We start from the raw sequence: 15,794 nt of genomic DNA on the forward strand, positions 1-15,794 counted from the left end.
AAAAACAGTAACAAGAAAGACCCTTTCTCTATGCTGCTGTGGATGATTAACTGATAAATAAAACACTGATTGGCCAGTAGCCAGGCAGGAAGTATAGGTGGGACTAACAGAGAGGAAAATTGAGAGAAGAGGAAGGCAGGACAGAGACAGCGAGCCGCTGCCAGGACAAGGAAGATGTAAGGTGCTGGTAAGCCATGAGCCACGTGGCAAAGTATAGATTAACAGAAATGGGCTGAGTAGAAGAGTAAGAGCTAGACAATGGTAGGCCTGATGGCCGAGCAGTTTAAATAATATAAGTGTCTGTATGTTTATTTTATAAGTGGGCTTGGCGGGACCCGGAGAGAAAAACTCTCTAGCTACACTATGCCATCATGGATATGGGTTCAGCAGTGACAATGTGACCAGAAGATGGCATTTATTCTATACAACCTCTAGGTTAAGGCTTTTGGAAAATTTGAAAGACATCTCTTTCCACTTTGACATTTGTTTCAAGTGAAGGAAGCAGTAGAGAGTGTTGCTAGTTGCAACACTGGACGTTATTGGTTCTGGAAAGAAACACGGAGACTGGTCTTTCTTGAATACAAAGCCAACAGCTCTTATTTCCACCTAGTCTTTCCATCTTGGATCATGAATGGCTTTAGTATCTCCTTACTCAATAAAATAAAACCAGGAAAAGCCCCAGAACAGACAACTCTTACCTTGTTCCATACTCAAAGTCCAGAGTGACTATCATATGCCCTTTATATAAGTGATGACAGCATTTACAGTTTTTATGGAGCAGGGGAAAGAAAAAGGGTGCTTATCAAAAAAAAGGATGCATCCGTGAAAGCCATCCTCCACGTGGTACCAGGTCACAGGGACACCCTGGTCTTCCAAGCGCTTCTTGTAGAGCAAGGCATCATCACGGAGGGGGTCATTCTCACAGCTCACCAGGAATGCCTGGGGAAGCTGAGCAATGATCTTGTCATCTACTAGGAGAGGTGAAATTTCTGGATCCAAAACCTGTTTGGTTTCCAGATAGGCAGCCTCATTGAAAGGACCTGAAAACTCAGGCAGGAGACTTTTGCTCTTGAACCTTCTGGGGATGTTATCAGAACTGAGCCATTTCCTGTACTTCTTCCGGGTGTCTAGGGGAATACAAGTACCATTAAATATGGCATCTTTCCAAGATAAGTCAATGTCCAGGTATTTACACAGAGCCATCCTGATTATGTCTTTGGTGAGGAATGGGACATTTTGGTTCTGCTGATACGATGGTAATTGGAAATTGATGACCTGTGTAATTGGAGTAATAAGCACCTGAGCACAGATCTGGGGGAGACTTGGGAGGCTGAGCAAGGCCTGGGTGACAATGGTCACAACACCACCCCCAATACTTTCTCCACAGACTACCACCCGAGAGGGGTCTACTCCATAGGTTGTCAGGCCCTTCATGAAGTGAATGGAGGCATTCACGCAATCCTCAGTAACAGAAGGATGGTGGTGGTCAGGAAGCTTGCGGTACCTGAGAAGAAACAAACAAGCACAATGCAGTGATGCACGCATGGGTCACTGGAGGCCACTTAAACAGAATCCTCTACTCTCATAGGAAAAAGAACTTGATTCAATCCTCAGAATGACCCTAGCAAGTAAGAATGGCTGGCCTCGTTTTTCCTCTATGGACATGAGGAACCTGCCAGAGTCAGGGAGGCCAGGATTCTCCATTCCAACCCACATTTTGCTTCCCATAGATGAGTGAGCCCCACAAAGGATCAGCCAAGCTCAAAGCTGTTGCTTTAGGAAACAGGACAACCAACAAAGACCCAGAGAAGGTGATTGGAGCTCTGTGGTTCCACTGAGACAGGTTAAGAGTTTTGGCTCTCCCAGATGTCTCAGGCATCCATTGAACATTGCCAAAACCATTGCTCTTTAAATTTTATGTTAATGTCATATTAATAATATAAGGTCTTGATGTAAGTGTACCTTCTAATGTTAATTTTCCTGAAAATAAATAATAGAAGTGTTAGGGGATGGGGCAACTGGACTCAATAATTGAGAGTTCTTAGACTCTTTCCCAATGCCCTGGGTGATTTGGCAGAACTACAGAAGGTCCAGAGGCAAGAGAGCATCATGTGGTAACAACGATGGTGGCAGAGGCACAAAGACCACTGGGCACCTAGGCAGTGGGAATCCCTGACCTCTGGAAGCAGTCAGAAGCCTTAACACAGGAAATGCAAAGTGACCTTGACGGCATGGCATCCAAGGCGAAGCTTCAAGAATGGGAGCAGAGAACAGAAGCAAGGACACATTAGCAACAATAGCAGCAAGAGGCAACAGCAGGCAGTAGAGGAGCCAGGGCAGCAGTGGCCACAGCCTGTGGAATGAAAACACAGAAGCACTCACTGCTGCCTTAAGCGGGGGGTAGGGGGTGGGGGTGGGGTGGGGGGGTGGGGGGGTGTTAGACACTCTAGCCTGGGAACTGAAGCACAGGTGGTGTCGGGGCCTGGGAGGTCCTGACTTCACAGATACACACAGGGGCTGTTAACTCTCAACACCATTGGGTTAAAGGTCCAATTACTAGAAGCATGCATTAGGACAGTGCCCCCCCCCCCCAGGTGGCAGCTTCTCTGGCTCTTAGTTCTCTGTTGCTACCATTCACTTCAGAAGCCATGGGCTATGAAGCCATAAAGGAGCAGTTAGAAGAGTTCCTCACTCCCCCCAATTTCCCCCTGATGGAAGAAAGGGACCCCAGGGAGATAACTGATACCACCACTTCCTGTCAAGAAAGGTTTAGAGACTTCATTTAGAGTCAGGAAACCTTGCTTCCAGGAAAGGAAGGTCAGGAAGGGGAGAGAAAAGGAGGAAAGGGTGCTGCAAGCTGTAGGAAAACGTAATGGAATTCGGCTGCTATCACAAAAGCTACTACTGGACAAGTCAAGGACTTCTCCAAAGGTCCAGCCATGGCTTAAGAAGTCTTAGTGATATTTTAGCTTTTGTATATATATTAGCTGGTTCCTAAAATGATTTTCTTGTGTGCTTCCAAGAGCTTCTTACAGTGTATTTATGCCTATCAAGCATCCAAGGCCAAATGAAACAACACCTGTCTCCTAGGTCAGGAGGGTAGCTTTATTTCTTATGCAATTTAGGGTGAGACCCTCCTTCCTTACAAATAGACTCCTAATTTGTTACCTAACCACTTCTAGGAATGTAGATTGAGCACATAAATTCCCTTCTTGATATACTAACCAATTATTAGCTCTCTATTGATTCCCTTATTTACCACTCCCCTTTTGGGTTGTAAAAGAAAGCCTGGTGGTCACTGCCTGAGGAAAATTCTTACCTGCCTTTATGACCCCATAAGAATTCAAGCCTGGTGACCTTGCTCTGTGAGAGGATTGCTATTGCCTGGGTTTATAACTGGATTCCTGAGAACTGAGAGAGAACTTGGAGAATGAGGAGACAGAGAAGAGAAAAGATAATGGAAGAACTAGATGGGTAAGAACTGGAGAGGAATGAGCTGAGATGGGGAAGAACTAGATTGAAGGACTAGAAGAGAGTACTAGAGGAATGAAATGGGAGATGAGAAAGAGCCAGACGGGAAAGAACAAGATGAGAAAAAAGGAGATGAGGAAGGAGCTAAGATGGGAAAAAACTAGATGGATGAGAACCTAGATGGGGCAGAACTAAGACGAGAGAATTAAGATAGAACTTAGAGGGGACAGCAGATTAATGTAGAGAGAAATCAAGCAAGAAAGGAGCTAGGCATGAGAGCAGAATAGAGGCTGTGTAGAAACAGAGCTGACACAGAATAATAAAGTGTATGGACTAAGGAGTTTCGTGTACATAGATTCATTTCTTTTCATCAAAGATTAAATTATCAGCTGGTTTTAGATTCTTCCCGGACCCTGGGAAGGGACTGTTGAGGGGCTGGACCCCATACTCAGTGATAAAAGGGGAGTTAGGAGGAGGGACAAGGAGGAATGGGTAAAGAGGTGCTAAAGATGGAGGATTGAGTAAGGGGGAAGCTAAGGATAGGTGGCTGGCAGTTCAGTAGCTTAGCTCACAGCAGCCCTCTAGAAGTCCCAAGCCTCTTCTCTAGCGGAGCATCTCCACTCGCCATTCTAGAAGAGCTTCTCTGGACCATGAGTCAGAACTCTGTAAGTATCTAGAATGCCACACTGAGGAATTTCCTTCAAGATTTCAGAGCAGGTGCTTGCACATTTCTCTGCAGCTCCATTCAGGGGATCTCAGAGAAACAGGGTTCCATATTGGAAGTTCAGACACTGTGGCAGCCATGTAGGAGGAAGTCTCTGGAGACTGGAAAGATGTTACCCTCCCTATGCCATTATAGAGGAACAAAGATGTCAAGTGATTTGCTCTAGTCACCCAACTTCAGTGTATACCCATCCTGAGTGATGTCAAGGGATGAGGGGGCCACTGAAGTGGTAGCCATTGAAGCAGCAGAATCTAACAGGGCAGTTTTCAATTTCTCTCACTTAGTCCTTTAAATTGTCCTATGGACTCTGTTCTCAAACTATGAATAATAGCCCCCTATGTCCTTCATCCTTTCAAGGACCCCTTTATTTTCAAAAGACTGGACTTGAGTCTTAAGTCATGCTCTACATTGGTTCAAAGTGGTTTGTAGTTGGTGTGTCCATGAGTATTCTATTGTTGCAACAAACACCAGAGCTATCAGCCAAAAATATTCATGACTTCAATTGACCTTGACAATCAGCCGAAACTGATTACACCACTGTATTCAAAGTCAACATCATCCCACCAAATGAAGAGACATTTTGAGTTCAATATCTGTCATCTCTTCTTTTGCTCTCTATTTTCAATTTCCTGTAGGTCTGTGTGTGTGTGTCCTAGAAAGTATTCTTTTGACTTTAATTAATTTAATTTCACAAAGAGGACATAAAGGGTCTTTTCTAATGTTATACTACCTGGGCCCCTTCACATCATGGTGTGCTCTTCCTAGTCCTCTGCTGTATGACTCTATATTGTTCCATAGGAGACCAGTACTCTGTAGTATTGTGTTCTCTCTGTCACAGTTTACCAATGGACTTCCCAGGAATTGATATATTTCTAGACTTCTACCATTTTGTAAGTGTTGCAGCTGTGTTCATGGGAACATGTACAAGAGGTTAGGACCCCTTTCTGTAGCCTAGAGTCACCAAAATCTGTGCCCCAAAATGCACCCTCACACAAATAAACCATTAAATGTCTCAGGCCACTCACCCCACTGACAGCACCACTGAATTTGTCTCCTGGGCCAGGAAGCTGCACAGGTTGTGGTAACTGTCTGTAAGAGGAAGCCAGGTGTTAAGCAGTGTGACAAGAGCCCAGCACTTCCCACTACAGTCCCAGAAATAGCAGCTGTCATGATAGATATGATAATAAGGTCCTCTCTATGTCCCTATTCTTGATTCCTCTGAGGTGATCTTGCCAGCTCTGTGAGGACAAGGCCAGACATCATTTCCAAACCTCTGAATATCAAGATTTAGTTGGAACTTATGGCTCACTTTCTATAGCATTGAATTTTATACAGGATGGGTAAACTAGGGACTTAGACTGATTGGGGATCTGAAATGAACATCACTAAGGCTACTTGTGTTTACAGAACCAGCCCTGGAGTGTTAATAGGCTCATAGATTTGCATTCATGAGGAGGTAAATGATGACCAGATGAGATGTTTATACTAGTAGACAGTCCCATTAAGATTAGCACACAGTTGATCACATCCAGTTTGGGGCACAGAACCTGTCTGATGTCGGGACAGGGGTCTGGCTCTTACTTATCATATCTCAGGAGCACCTCTGGGGAGGAGATTCAGTTACCAAAATTTTTTTCTATTTTCTTAATGAATATCCCTGAAGATTTTTTTTTATCTCATTTTAGTTTTATTTTATTTGTTACATTGTTGCTTAATTGGTTAGTTGGTTTAGTTTTTATGTGTCCATGTCCTTACTCTATAACCCAGGTAGATCCCAAATTTGTGATCCCTTTGCCTTGATTCCTAGGTACTGGATTAACAGAGTGTAATATCTCCTGTCCAGACAAGTACTGGGATTTTCCAAGTTAAGCCAGTCAGAGATTTGCTAGGTAGGTATGTGCACCATGGGCATTGTAGATGTCCTCAGTAACTTTAAATGGCAATTTAATGAAGCCTAGATTCACCTAAGAAAAAAGTCTCCAACTGAAGGATTGCCCAAATCAAATTTGCCTGTGAGCATGTCTGTGGGGAATTTTCTTGTTTCTTAATTAGTATAGGGAGCTAGCCCACTGTAGGCAGAGCTATTCCCTAGGTAGGTGGTCCTGGATGGCATAAAAAAGCTAGCTAAGCATGAGCCTGAGGCTGAGTTAACAGGCAATGCTCAACTATGGCTTCTGTTTGGTTCCTGCCCTGACTTCCTTCAATGATGGAGTGTAACCTGAAAGATGAAATAAACCCTTTCTTTGCCTAAGTCACTTTTGGTTATGTGTTTGTCATAGCAGCAAAGTGAAGCTTGCTTCTATGGACAGACATGCTATGCTTCTCCACTGCTAATGGACAGGTGGGAAAGGGCATAGGGGTGCTGTGGCATGGTCTTTCTGTACGCTGTGACTATGTGTTGCTACCATTGGTTAATAAAGAAGCTGCTCTGGCCTATGGTAAGACAGGTTATAGCCAGGTGGGAAATCCAAAGAAAGAGACAGGGATAAGAAGGATGGAGTCAGGGAGATGCCATCCAGCCACCCAAGGAGCAAGATGCCAGTAGATTGGTAATGCTATGGCCACGTAGCAAGATATAAATTAATAAAAATGGGTTAATTTATGGTGTAATAGCTAGCTAGCAATAAGCCTGAACCATAGACCAAACAGTTTGTAATTAACATTAAGCCTCTGAATGGTTATTTTAAAAGCAGCTGAGGGACTGCAGGACCTGGATGGGATAGAGAAAATTGTCTAGCTCCACAGAGGAGGGGAATGAAAGAATAAACACTGAGGCTAACACATAGGGTGGTCTTAGCAGAGTGGGGTGGTCAGTTTCTATATCCAAAGCTGGACTGAAAAAGCTTACATTTTGTGCCTGTTGACAATGATGAAACGTACAAGGAAAGTCCCTAATCTTTGACTCCTGATTGGTGAAAACTGTAACTGTAACTTGGAAACAAATGTTTGTGGGTTTTGTGCTTATAAACCCCTTCTGCCCCTGTTTGGGGCTAGCAGGAGATATAAGGCTCCCAAGACCTTGTTCTGCAGCCCTGATCAATCAGCAACCCCATTTATGTAGTGATTTACTAAAGACTTTGAAACCCACAACTCTTCTCTCTCTCCTTCCTCATGGCACACAATGGACACAGGTGTAACAAAAGTTCAAATGTGCTGTTTCCAATTTGCACAAGCCACTCAGCCCTCAGCACCTGTCCTTGTATGAATTTAGATGCACAGCTCCTTATAGGATTGATTGATTGATTGATTTATATTTTTTTGCATCACAACTTTCTAAAAATATTGCATTTACATGCAATATTATTTGTGTTGAAGACTGAGTTTCTGGAGTCCTTTGTTTGGAATTGTGAGGCCCAGTCTTTACTCACCTTATCCAGGTCCCCAACCTATCACACATTGCTTTTCCCCAACTCAGAACTGCCTCCTCCCATCCCTTGGTCCTGGCCTTAAATCTCACCTTCTTGGAGAGACTGTCTGATCAGAAAAACTGAGGTACTGTTAGTCTAAATCACTCTCTGTTCCATCCCTGTGTCACCCACATCTGAAACCACTTCCTTATTTGTGTTCTCCCGTGTGGTCTAGCTTCCCCACTTGATGTACAGATCCTTAAGTTTGTGTATTGGTTCTTTCTTGTCTTCCAGTGCCTGGAGAGAATCTGGAGCAGTAGATGTTCAGTAAATATCTGTTGAGCCATTCATACTTAAGATTTGGAAATATCATTATCCTGCATTAGAGGATGGCAGCTTGGAGAAGAAGGTCTTAGAGGTCGATGACAATAAAAAGTGAACAAGTACAGTAACATTCTGGACAAGGGTGGGTACTACAGGCAAGATACACCCATAGTTAACTTATAATGAAAAAAAAAAGGCATCTTGGTAAAAATCTTCAGAACTGCTATGGCCATTCCAATCCCCAGAAGGTAGTAAGTAACCCTAACCCCAGGAACAATGTCTTTTGTGTCTGCATAAGCAACAAGTACAGAAGAACATGTGAGCAGCCCAAGATGCCTGCTGTGTCGAGAAGTACACAGGCTACAGCACAGCAAGAGTAAAGGGAGACACAAGTGGCCAGGCTGGCGATGTGGTAAGGACTCAGGGGAGGCTGAAGTGCACCAGTGATAAGCACTGGGTTCCTCTGGTGGGGAAGGATGATAATGTTGAAGGATGATAATTGTAGCAAGGAAACAACTTTTGGATACAGAGATGATGTAGTGATCAAGAATGGATGGGTTTTCAGCACAGGGATCCAGCTGAGCTGAGGAAAGCACATGGACTTAGGGTCATTATGGGGTAGATAGAAATAGCCAGTGCTGTGAGTGGGAAGGAAAAAGAGGTATCACACCTAGTTTTGGGAGAGTCTCAGTGGACATTGCTGCCTGAACCTGGACTAAGACTAATATATTATACAGGAAACATTGCTATAGAGGCTTCAACCTCATTGAATGATATGATTTCCAAGCCTTCAATTCATTCTCCCTAAAAGCTCCAACTTTTACTTGCTTTGACTCCCTCCAAAGAAGCACTCATAAGAATGTATGCAAGACTCCGACTATCATAAAGAACTTCCTCTCCCACCCAATACAGAAACTACTCACCCAGACTACCACATATGGCTCCTCCTCCATGGTAGAAAATGATGCCTCGCAGGAGTTTGGAGGACACTGCCTTGGGTTGGAACAGTCTCACAGGGATTTCCCCAAAGTGCATGTTGGTCACCACTAAATTATAGTTCTTCTTTATAACTATTAAGTCCTGAAAAATCTGGATGAACTTGATCATGGAGCAAATCCTCAGCTTCTCTAATATATTTCCCTGTAGGAGCAAAAAAGAAGAAGATGAGGAAGGAAAAGGAAAAAGAGGAGGAGGAAAAGAGAAGTGAGGCATAGGACACTATAAGGTGGACATGTAGATGCTGCTGCCATTTAGCATTGCTAAAATGAGTTCATCGTTTCTCTTTTGACTTCTGCACACACAATGGACTCATGTATTTACAACTGGCTGTGGGTTCTGCTTAGGGAGAAGGTGAGTTTTCAGAGTTTCTACCCAAAACTTCCAGATTAGATAATGATATGGTTGTGATTTGATTATTTGTTTCAACCAAAATGTTGAAATTTTATTGTCATTGTGTTGAGATGGCCTTTTTACAAGACAGGTAAATAGATCAATGGAATAGAGTGGAAGACCCAAATATAACCCCACATGGTTGCAGCCACCTGATTTTCAACAACAGTGACAAAGAACAGAAAGGAGAGCTTCTGTGAAATAATTCTCTTGATTGCTGTAAAGATTTGTCACTTGGATTGGTTTAATAAAATGCTGATTGGCTAGTAGCCAGGTAGGAAGTATAGGCAGGGTGGCCAAACTAAGAGTGCTGGGAAGAGGAAGGGCAGAGTCAGGATTCAGCAGCCAGATGCAGAGGAAGAAAATGAAAATGCCATATTGAGAAAAGGTACCAAGCCACATGGCTAAAAAGAGATAAGAAGTATGGGTTAATTTAAGTGTAAGAGCTAGTTAGTAATAAATCTGAGCTACTGGCTGAGCATTTATAAGTAATATATGCCTCCATGTGGTTATTCAGGAACTGGCAGGCCAGAGAGAACTGTCCAACTACAGAGAGCCTCTTCAATAAATAGATCTGGGAAAACTGAATATCCTCATGTTAATGGATGGTCCTAGATTCCTATCTCACCCTGCATAAAAATCAACTCCAAATGGATCAAAGACTGAATTTTAGGACCCAAAATTCTAGAAATACAGAAGGAACAGTGGGGGGAACACTTCAAGATATAGTTATAGGTCAAGACTTCTTGCATAATACTCCAGTTTCTCTGGAAATAAGGCCAACTATTGACAAATGGGTACTCAAGAAACCAAAAGACTTCCAGATACAAGGGAAAGTTTTAATTGAGTGTAGACTCAACCTATAGAATGGAAAAAGAAAGTCTTTGCTGGCGATGCCTCTGATGAAAGATTAAATATCTATTACACATATGTGTACATATAGATAGATAGATAGATAGATAGATAGATAGATAGATAGATAGATAGACAGATGATAGATAGATAGATAGATAGATAGATAGATGATAGATAGATAGATAGATAGATAGATAGATAGATAGATAGATAATCCCTCCAAAAACTAAAAAGAAGAGATCAAACCACCCAATCAGTAAGTGGGCTGATAAAATGAATGGGTCACAAAAGACAGAGTACAAACGGACAATAAACATATGGTCCTGCTTTCCTTCTTGTTGCTATGACAAGCCACCTGACCACAAGGAACCTGGGGGAGGAGAGGGTTTACTTGGATTATAGGCTATTGTTCATCATCAAAGGAAGCCAAGGCAGGAGCTCAAGACATTTGCCTGGAGGCAGGAATTAAAGCAAAAACCATGGGGGAAACCTGCTTACTGGCTTGCTCCCCACCTTGCTTGCTCAGCTGCCTACTCAGTGGACTGGGTCTTCCCACATTTTTTAAAAGACAAGTTTTTGGTATTAGATCACCACAAGAAATTATAAAATTATGATCTCAAAAAATAAAAGAAATAATTTTATTTAAAAATATCTGTCTTTTAAGTGGTGATTAAATGATACCCTCATGTGTAGATAAAGGCCATGATGGGTGGAATGAGATAGTTACCTCAGGAGGAGGCTCCCAGGAGCTGAGTTCTTGGTTGAAAAACTAGAAAGAGCTTGTGTCTGGATCAAAACCCATTAGATACATCATAGTGTTACACTGTTTTGTGTGGTCTTGATTTTCCCAAGACAGAGTTCACATTTCCCACAGCTGTGAGCTAGGTGTGATGCTGTAGAAGGGAAACACTATAGTTTGGAAAGAGTATGGATTTTCTGGGGAACTTAGCTATCTGAGGCCCTCATTTGCCATTCCAGGACTCTAAACTGTCCTGTAATTCCATGCAATCCATGGGCTTGAAACAGCTTGACCTCTAGGAAAGTACTTACAGATAAAAATGAACAAGGGGTTGAGGCCAGGAGCTTTCAATAATTGTATTGAACAAGGCTTGCTCATTCTTCCAGGTGTGGCCCATTGTGTAGAAAAATCTCAACAGCACAGGAATACATTACTCTTTTAAAGTCAAATAAAAACCTATTGCTCCTTATCATATGCCATGCAATATGTCTATTAACTTCTCGAGACAGAGAATGTTCCTGGCCTTGAAGATGAAGATTCTTATATGCACAGAGGTTAAGCAAAGGGCCCTTGCAGCCAGTGAGAGCAGAACAGAGACACTTATCAGGCAGCCTCGCTACAGCTGCTTCTCACCCCTCTCTTCCCTATCTCCTCCTTTATAGCTGCCCTCTGACATAACCACTTATGAACTGTCTGGCCTCGACAGGTCTTTAGCCAAGGTTGGGACATCAAGTTTATTCAAACTGCCTCCTTCCCACACAAGGCCAAACTTTCTTTCCAAACCTACTGTACCTGTGGACAGGCCCTTACCCCTATCCTAAACCAGCAAGAACGGCAAGTTCAGAATCCAGCCACCTAGTACAGCCAAAGATATGCATCATCACATGGATGATTTGATCAGCTAAGGATACCTGCCCTCTGCTCAGAACTATGCTAAGAAATAGTCTGTGGCTTCAAAGTGTTCACAGTCATGCAACAAAACATCTAGAAGCAAGTAAGTGGAAGGAAGTAGAGGACTGTTGCCGAAGGAGGTGTCAGACCTGTTGGCCCATGGGTCTATCAAGAGTAGAGCCTGGGTCTGAAATTGTTTTTCAGTCCTCAGAAAACATTCTGGTAGGTGAGTGGTGATATCTGCCTCCAATCCCAGCCCTCAAGAGGTGGGAGTCAAGAGATAACCACTTCAAAATCACAAAACTTTTATCTCAAAAATTAAAAAGAAAAGAAGAGCTGTGGTGTAGCTAAGTGGATCTAGTGCTGACCTAGCATGCATGAAGCCCTAGTTTGGTCTCAGAATTGCATAAACCAAGCATGATAGTGTATACCTCTAACCATAGCACTTGTGGGGTAGCAATGGGACAATCACGAGCCTCATACCATTGGCCACATGGTGAATTCAAAGCCATCCTGAGCTCAGTGAGATACTGTCTTTTTTTTTTTTTTTTTTTACCAGTAAGAACAAAGACAAGGGGCAGGAAGGAAGGGACATAAAGAGAGCAAGAAAAAGAAAGGGAAAGAGGGAGAGAGAGAGAAAGAGACAAATACAATGTTTCTGTGTTTCTAAGATACAACAATGTAGCCACATCAGTCATGGAGAAATGTTGAGAGGGAAGAATAAAAGAAGAAAGGCAAGGTACACAGATGAACCCTGTTGTTTTTATATAAATTTATATCTTATGGTTTTACCAATAAACACTCGAAAGTCAGGCTGGGGTGAAAACCTGCTAGCTCAGAGAGGTTGAGGACCAATTAACTGACCTTCTTCCTTCTCCAGCATCTCAAAAAGGGAGCTCTTTTCCACTGTTCCAATCTAAAATGGATAATCAAACTCTAAGTTCCTCCCTTCTATTTCCTGTATGTTTCTCTACTCATCTTCCTGACTTCCTCTTTACTCTCTATGGTTACTTCCTATAAACTAGTTGCTAGCTTAGCCTCTTGACCTCAGGTTTTTACTTAATTAACACAATCTCTAGGTTCACACTGTGATCAAATATCCCACAACAGGACCCTGAAAACTCCTTCTCCCAAAAGTGGACTCACCATAGCAATTAAGTACAGCATCGCACAATGCAAAAACCTGAACTTGACTGGATGCTCCAAGGAAGAGGGGATTTCCACACTGAGAAAGTGCTGAATGACAGCCCAAATGAAGACTCCAAGGTAAAAGGTAGGCAGGCTCACTAGCAGCACCAGCCACAGGACAGTCATGGTCCCAAGGCCCCAAGAAACTGATGTCTGAGGCCCTGAGAAGCAGCTGTCCCAAAGATCTTCCTTGGGAACAACTGATCCAGTTTTATGGCCTACCACCTCCACTAACTCCTTTCAGACTGCATCTGACTCAGTGGCCTGATCTAGCCTCTGGGATATCACCACAGGGCAACAGGATCCAGAGAAACCTGCTCCCCAAGGAACAAGAAAGCTGACCTGGATGACCAAGGTAGTTTGAAAGACAGGATTACAAAGATGAACTAGATGGGAGCTTTCACAGCATCTATCTGCTGGGTCACAGAGGGAGAGGTCTTACATGAGCATAGACTCCCTTGGCCTGACCCTTTGCTGAGTAACAGGAGACATGAACCCCTTCTGCACCAGTTTGGTTTAGAAATACGAAGTCATCCAGTTGTAAATACTTGATAAACCACCATCAGAACCAAGTCTTTTCTTATTTCTGACTATTTGGCCTTGGACAGACTCTCTGCTCTCTGAATGCATAAGGTAGAGGAGCCCAGAGATAGGTGAACTGTTTCCAGGCCAAGCCCAGGTATGGTTGCAGGTACCAGGGATGCCGACACTTGAGCAGCAATGGATAGTTTTGTACAGACTACATATTCTAAGTCTAGGGAAATTTGATAGGAAAAGCACACAGAATATTATTTTAATGTGTGTGGTAATTGTCATTTAAAAGCACATAACACAGCTAACACATTAAGTTAAAGCACTTGCCAGCAAGCATAATGATCTGAGGTCAATCCCCAGGATCTGTATGATGGGAGAAGAAAACTCTATTATCACACATTGTCATCTGACCCCCCCCACACACACCATTACATATGTGTGCCTATACACATGCACACAATATAATATATATAATATATATAAGTAAATTAATATAATAACAATTTAAGTACATAACATTAAATTTACTGTCAGAGCCATTTCTTTTTTTTTTAACATACCAACCACAGATCCCCCTCTCTTCCCTCCTCCCACTTCCCCCCAAGACTATCCCCACAACTCACCCCCTATTCCCTCCTCCAAAAAATAAGGCCTCCCATGAGGAGTCAGCAAAGCCTGGTACATTCAGTTGAGGCAGATCCAAGCCCCACCTCCTGCTCAAGGCTGTGCATGGTGTCCCACTATAGGTAGTGGGCTCCAAAAAGCCAGCTCATGCACCAGGGATAGTCTCTTAAGCAGACCAAGCTGCACAACTGTCTCACTTATACAGAGGGCCTAGTCCAGTCCCATGGAGACTCCACAGCTGTTGGTCTAAAGTTCATGAAATTGCACTAGCTTGGTTTGGTTGTCTCTGTAGGTTTCCCCCATGGTGATCTTGATGCTGCTTGCTCATAGAGTCCCTCTTCCCTCTCTTTGACGGGACTCCTGGAGCTCAGCCTGGTGTTCGGCTGTGGATCTCTGCATCTGCTTCCATCAGTTATTTGATGAAGGCTCTATGATGACAGGGTATTCACAAATCTGATTACAGGGGTAGGCCAGCTCAGGTACCCTCTCCACTATTGCTAGTAGTCTAAGCTGGGGTCATCCTTGTTGGTTCCTGGGAACTTCCCTAGCACCATATTTCTTCCTATCCGCATGATGTCTCCTTCTATCAAGATATCTCTTTCATTGTTCTCCCACTCCATCCCTGCTTCAGCTTGACCATCCTGTTCCCTATATGTCTCATCCCCCATCTGTCAGAGTCATTTCTAAGTGTACAGTGCAGCAGAGTTAAGTGAATATGTCACATACAGTAGATCTCTTACAATAAAATATCTACATCTTTGGATTCCATCCTTCCCAATGACCAGGCAACCTCAACTCTACTCTGTAAGAGTCTGGCTGCCTTAGATACCTGCATAGATGGGACAATGCAAGACTTTACTTTTTGTAATGAACTTAGTCAAATTAACATTTTTCTCAACTTTATCAGGCTGCAGTGGACAACAATTTTTTTTTAAAATAATAGTCCACCCCCAAGGCACCAGTGACCACCAGAGCCATATGCCCCCCATATACACTGATTGGGAAGAGATAAGGCCCTGATCACCAGACTGGACAGCCCAGTTCCCTAGCCCCTAGGCTCCAGGGACACATTCCATGCCCCTCTTCCCCAGCCATTGCAGCCCCACAGACCGGGCAGCAACCTCATCGCTTGCCCCCTTGATAACCATCGTCTGCAGCACCAGTGACTACCAGAGCCTTATGCTCCCCCTGCACCAAATGAAAAGAAAAGCACCCCAGGAGCCACGGGCCCCACATGCACCAATTGCAAGAAGAGTGATCTGGAATGCCACTTGTATGAATTAAAGGAAGAAGTTGGTAGATGGCAGTGTGAGTATACATTAAACAACACGAAGAGCAATATGGTACCAACAGAACCTAGTGTTCCTACAGCAGCAGGACCTGAACATCCCAATGCAGATGATCCAGAAGAAACCACATTAAAAACAACTTTATGAAGATGATAGAGGCCAAAAAAAGGAAATGAAAAGACAAACAAAAAAATTAGAAAAAAATCAAGAAATTTCTTAAAGAAATCCAAGAAACCCAAGGGAAAAAAATCAAACAGGTGAAAGAAACAATTCAAGGCTTTAAATATGATTGAGGCAATAAAGAAAGTACAAACTGAGGGAATTCAGGAAAAGGAAAATCTGAGTAAACAAGCAGAAACTACAGAGGCAAGCATAACCAACAGAATATATTAAAAATCTCAGGCATTGAGGATACCATA

The 15,794-nt window shown here is 43.1% G+C and overlaps 1 protein-coding gene across 1 annotated transcript; it reads right to left on the reverse strand.

Annotated features, from left to right (window-relative positions):
• Positions 1-278: 278 nt before the first annotated feature.
• On the reverse strand, positions 279-13,147 carry LOC102927249 (arylacetamide deacetylase-like 4). The gene is made up of 4 exons (XM_006989041.2): positions 12,887-13,147; positions 8,790-9,006; positions 5,221-5,284; positions 279-1,504 (listed from the first exon to the last, which is right to left on the reverse strand). Exons 1-4 carry the CDS (start codon positions 13,052-13,054, stop codon positions 730-732), a joined length of 1,224 nt encoding a protein of 407 aa, XP_006989103.1. The 5' UTR covers positions 13,055-13,147; the 3' UTR covers positions 279-729.
• Between the last annotated feature and the right edge of the window lie 2,647 nt (positions 13,148-15,794).

This window comes from Peromyscus maniculatus, chromosome 2, assembly GCF_049852395.1.
Source record: "Peromyscus maniculatus bairdii isolate BWxNUB_F1_BW_parent chromosome 2, HU_Pman_BW_mat_3.1, whole genome shotgun sequence".
NCBI lineage: Eukaryota > Metazoa > Chordata > Mammalia > Rodentia > Cricetidae > Peromyscus > Peromyscus maniculatus.

Coding starts and splice junctions, on each gene's coding strand:
- LOC102927249 (XM_006989041.2), bottom strand. CDS start 13,054: ATGACTGTCCTGTGGCTGGTGCTGCTAGTGAGCCTGCCTACCTTTTAC. Junction 9,007..12,886: donor TGCTGTACTTAATTGCTATG/GTGAGTCCACTT, acceptor TTGCTCCTACAG/GGAAATATATTAGAGAAGCT. Junction 5,285..8,789: donor AGCCATATGTGGTAGTCTGG/GTGAGTAGTTTC, acceptor TTCCTCTTACAG/ACAGTTACCACAACCTGTGC.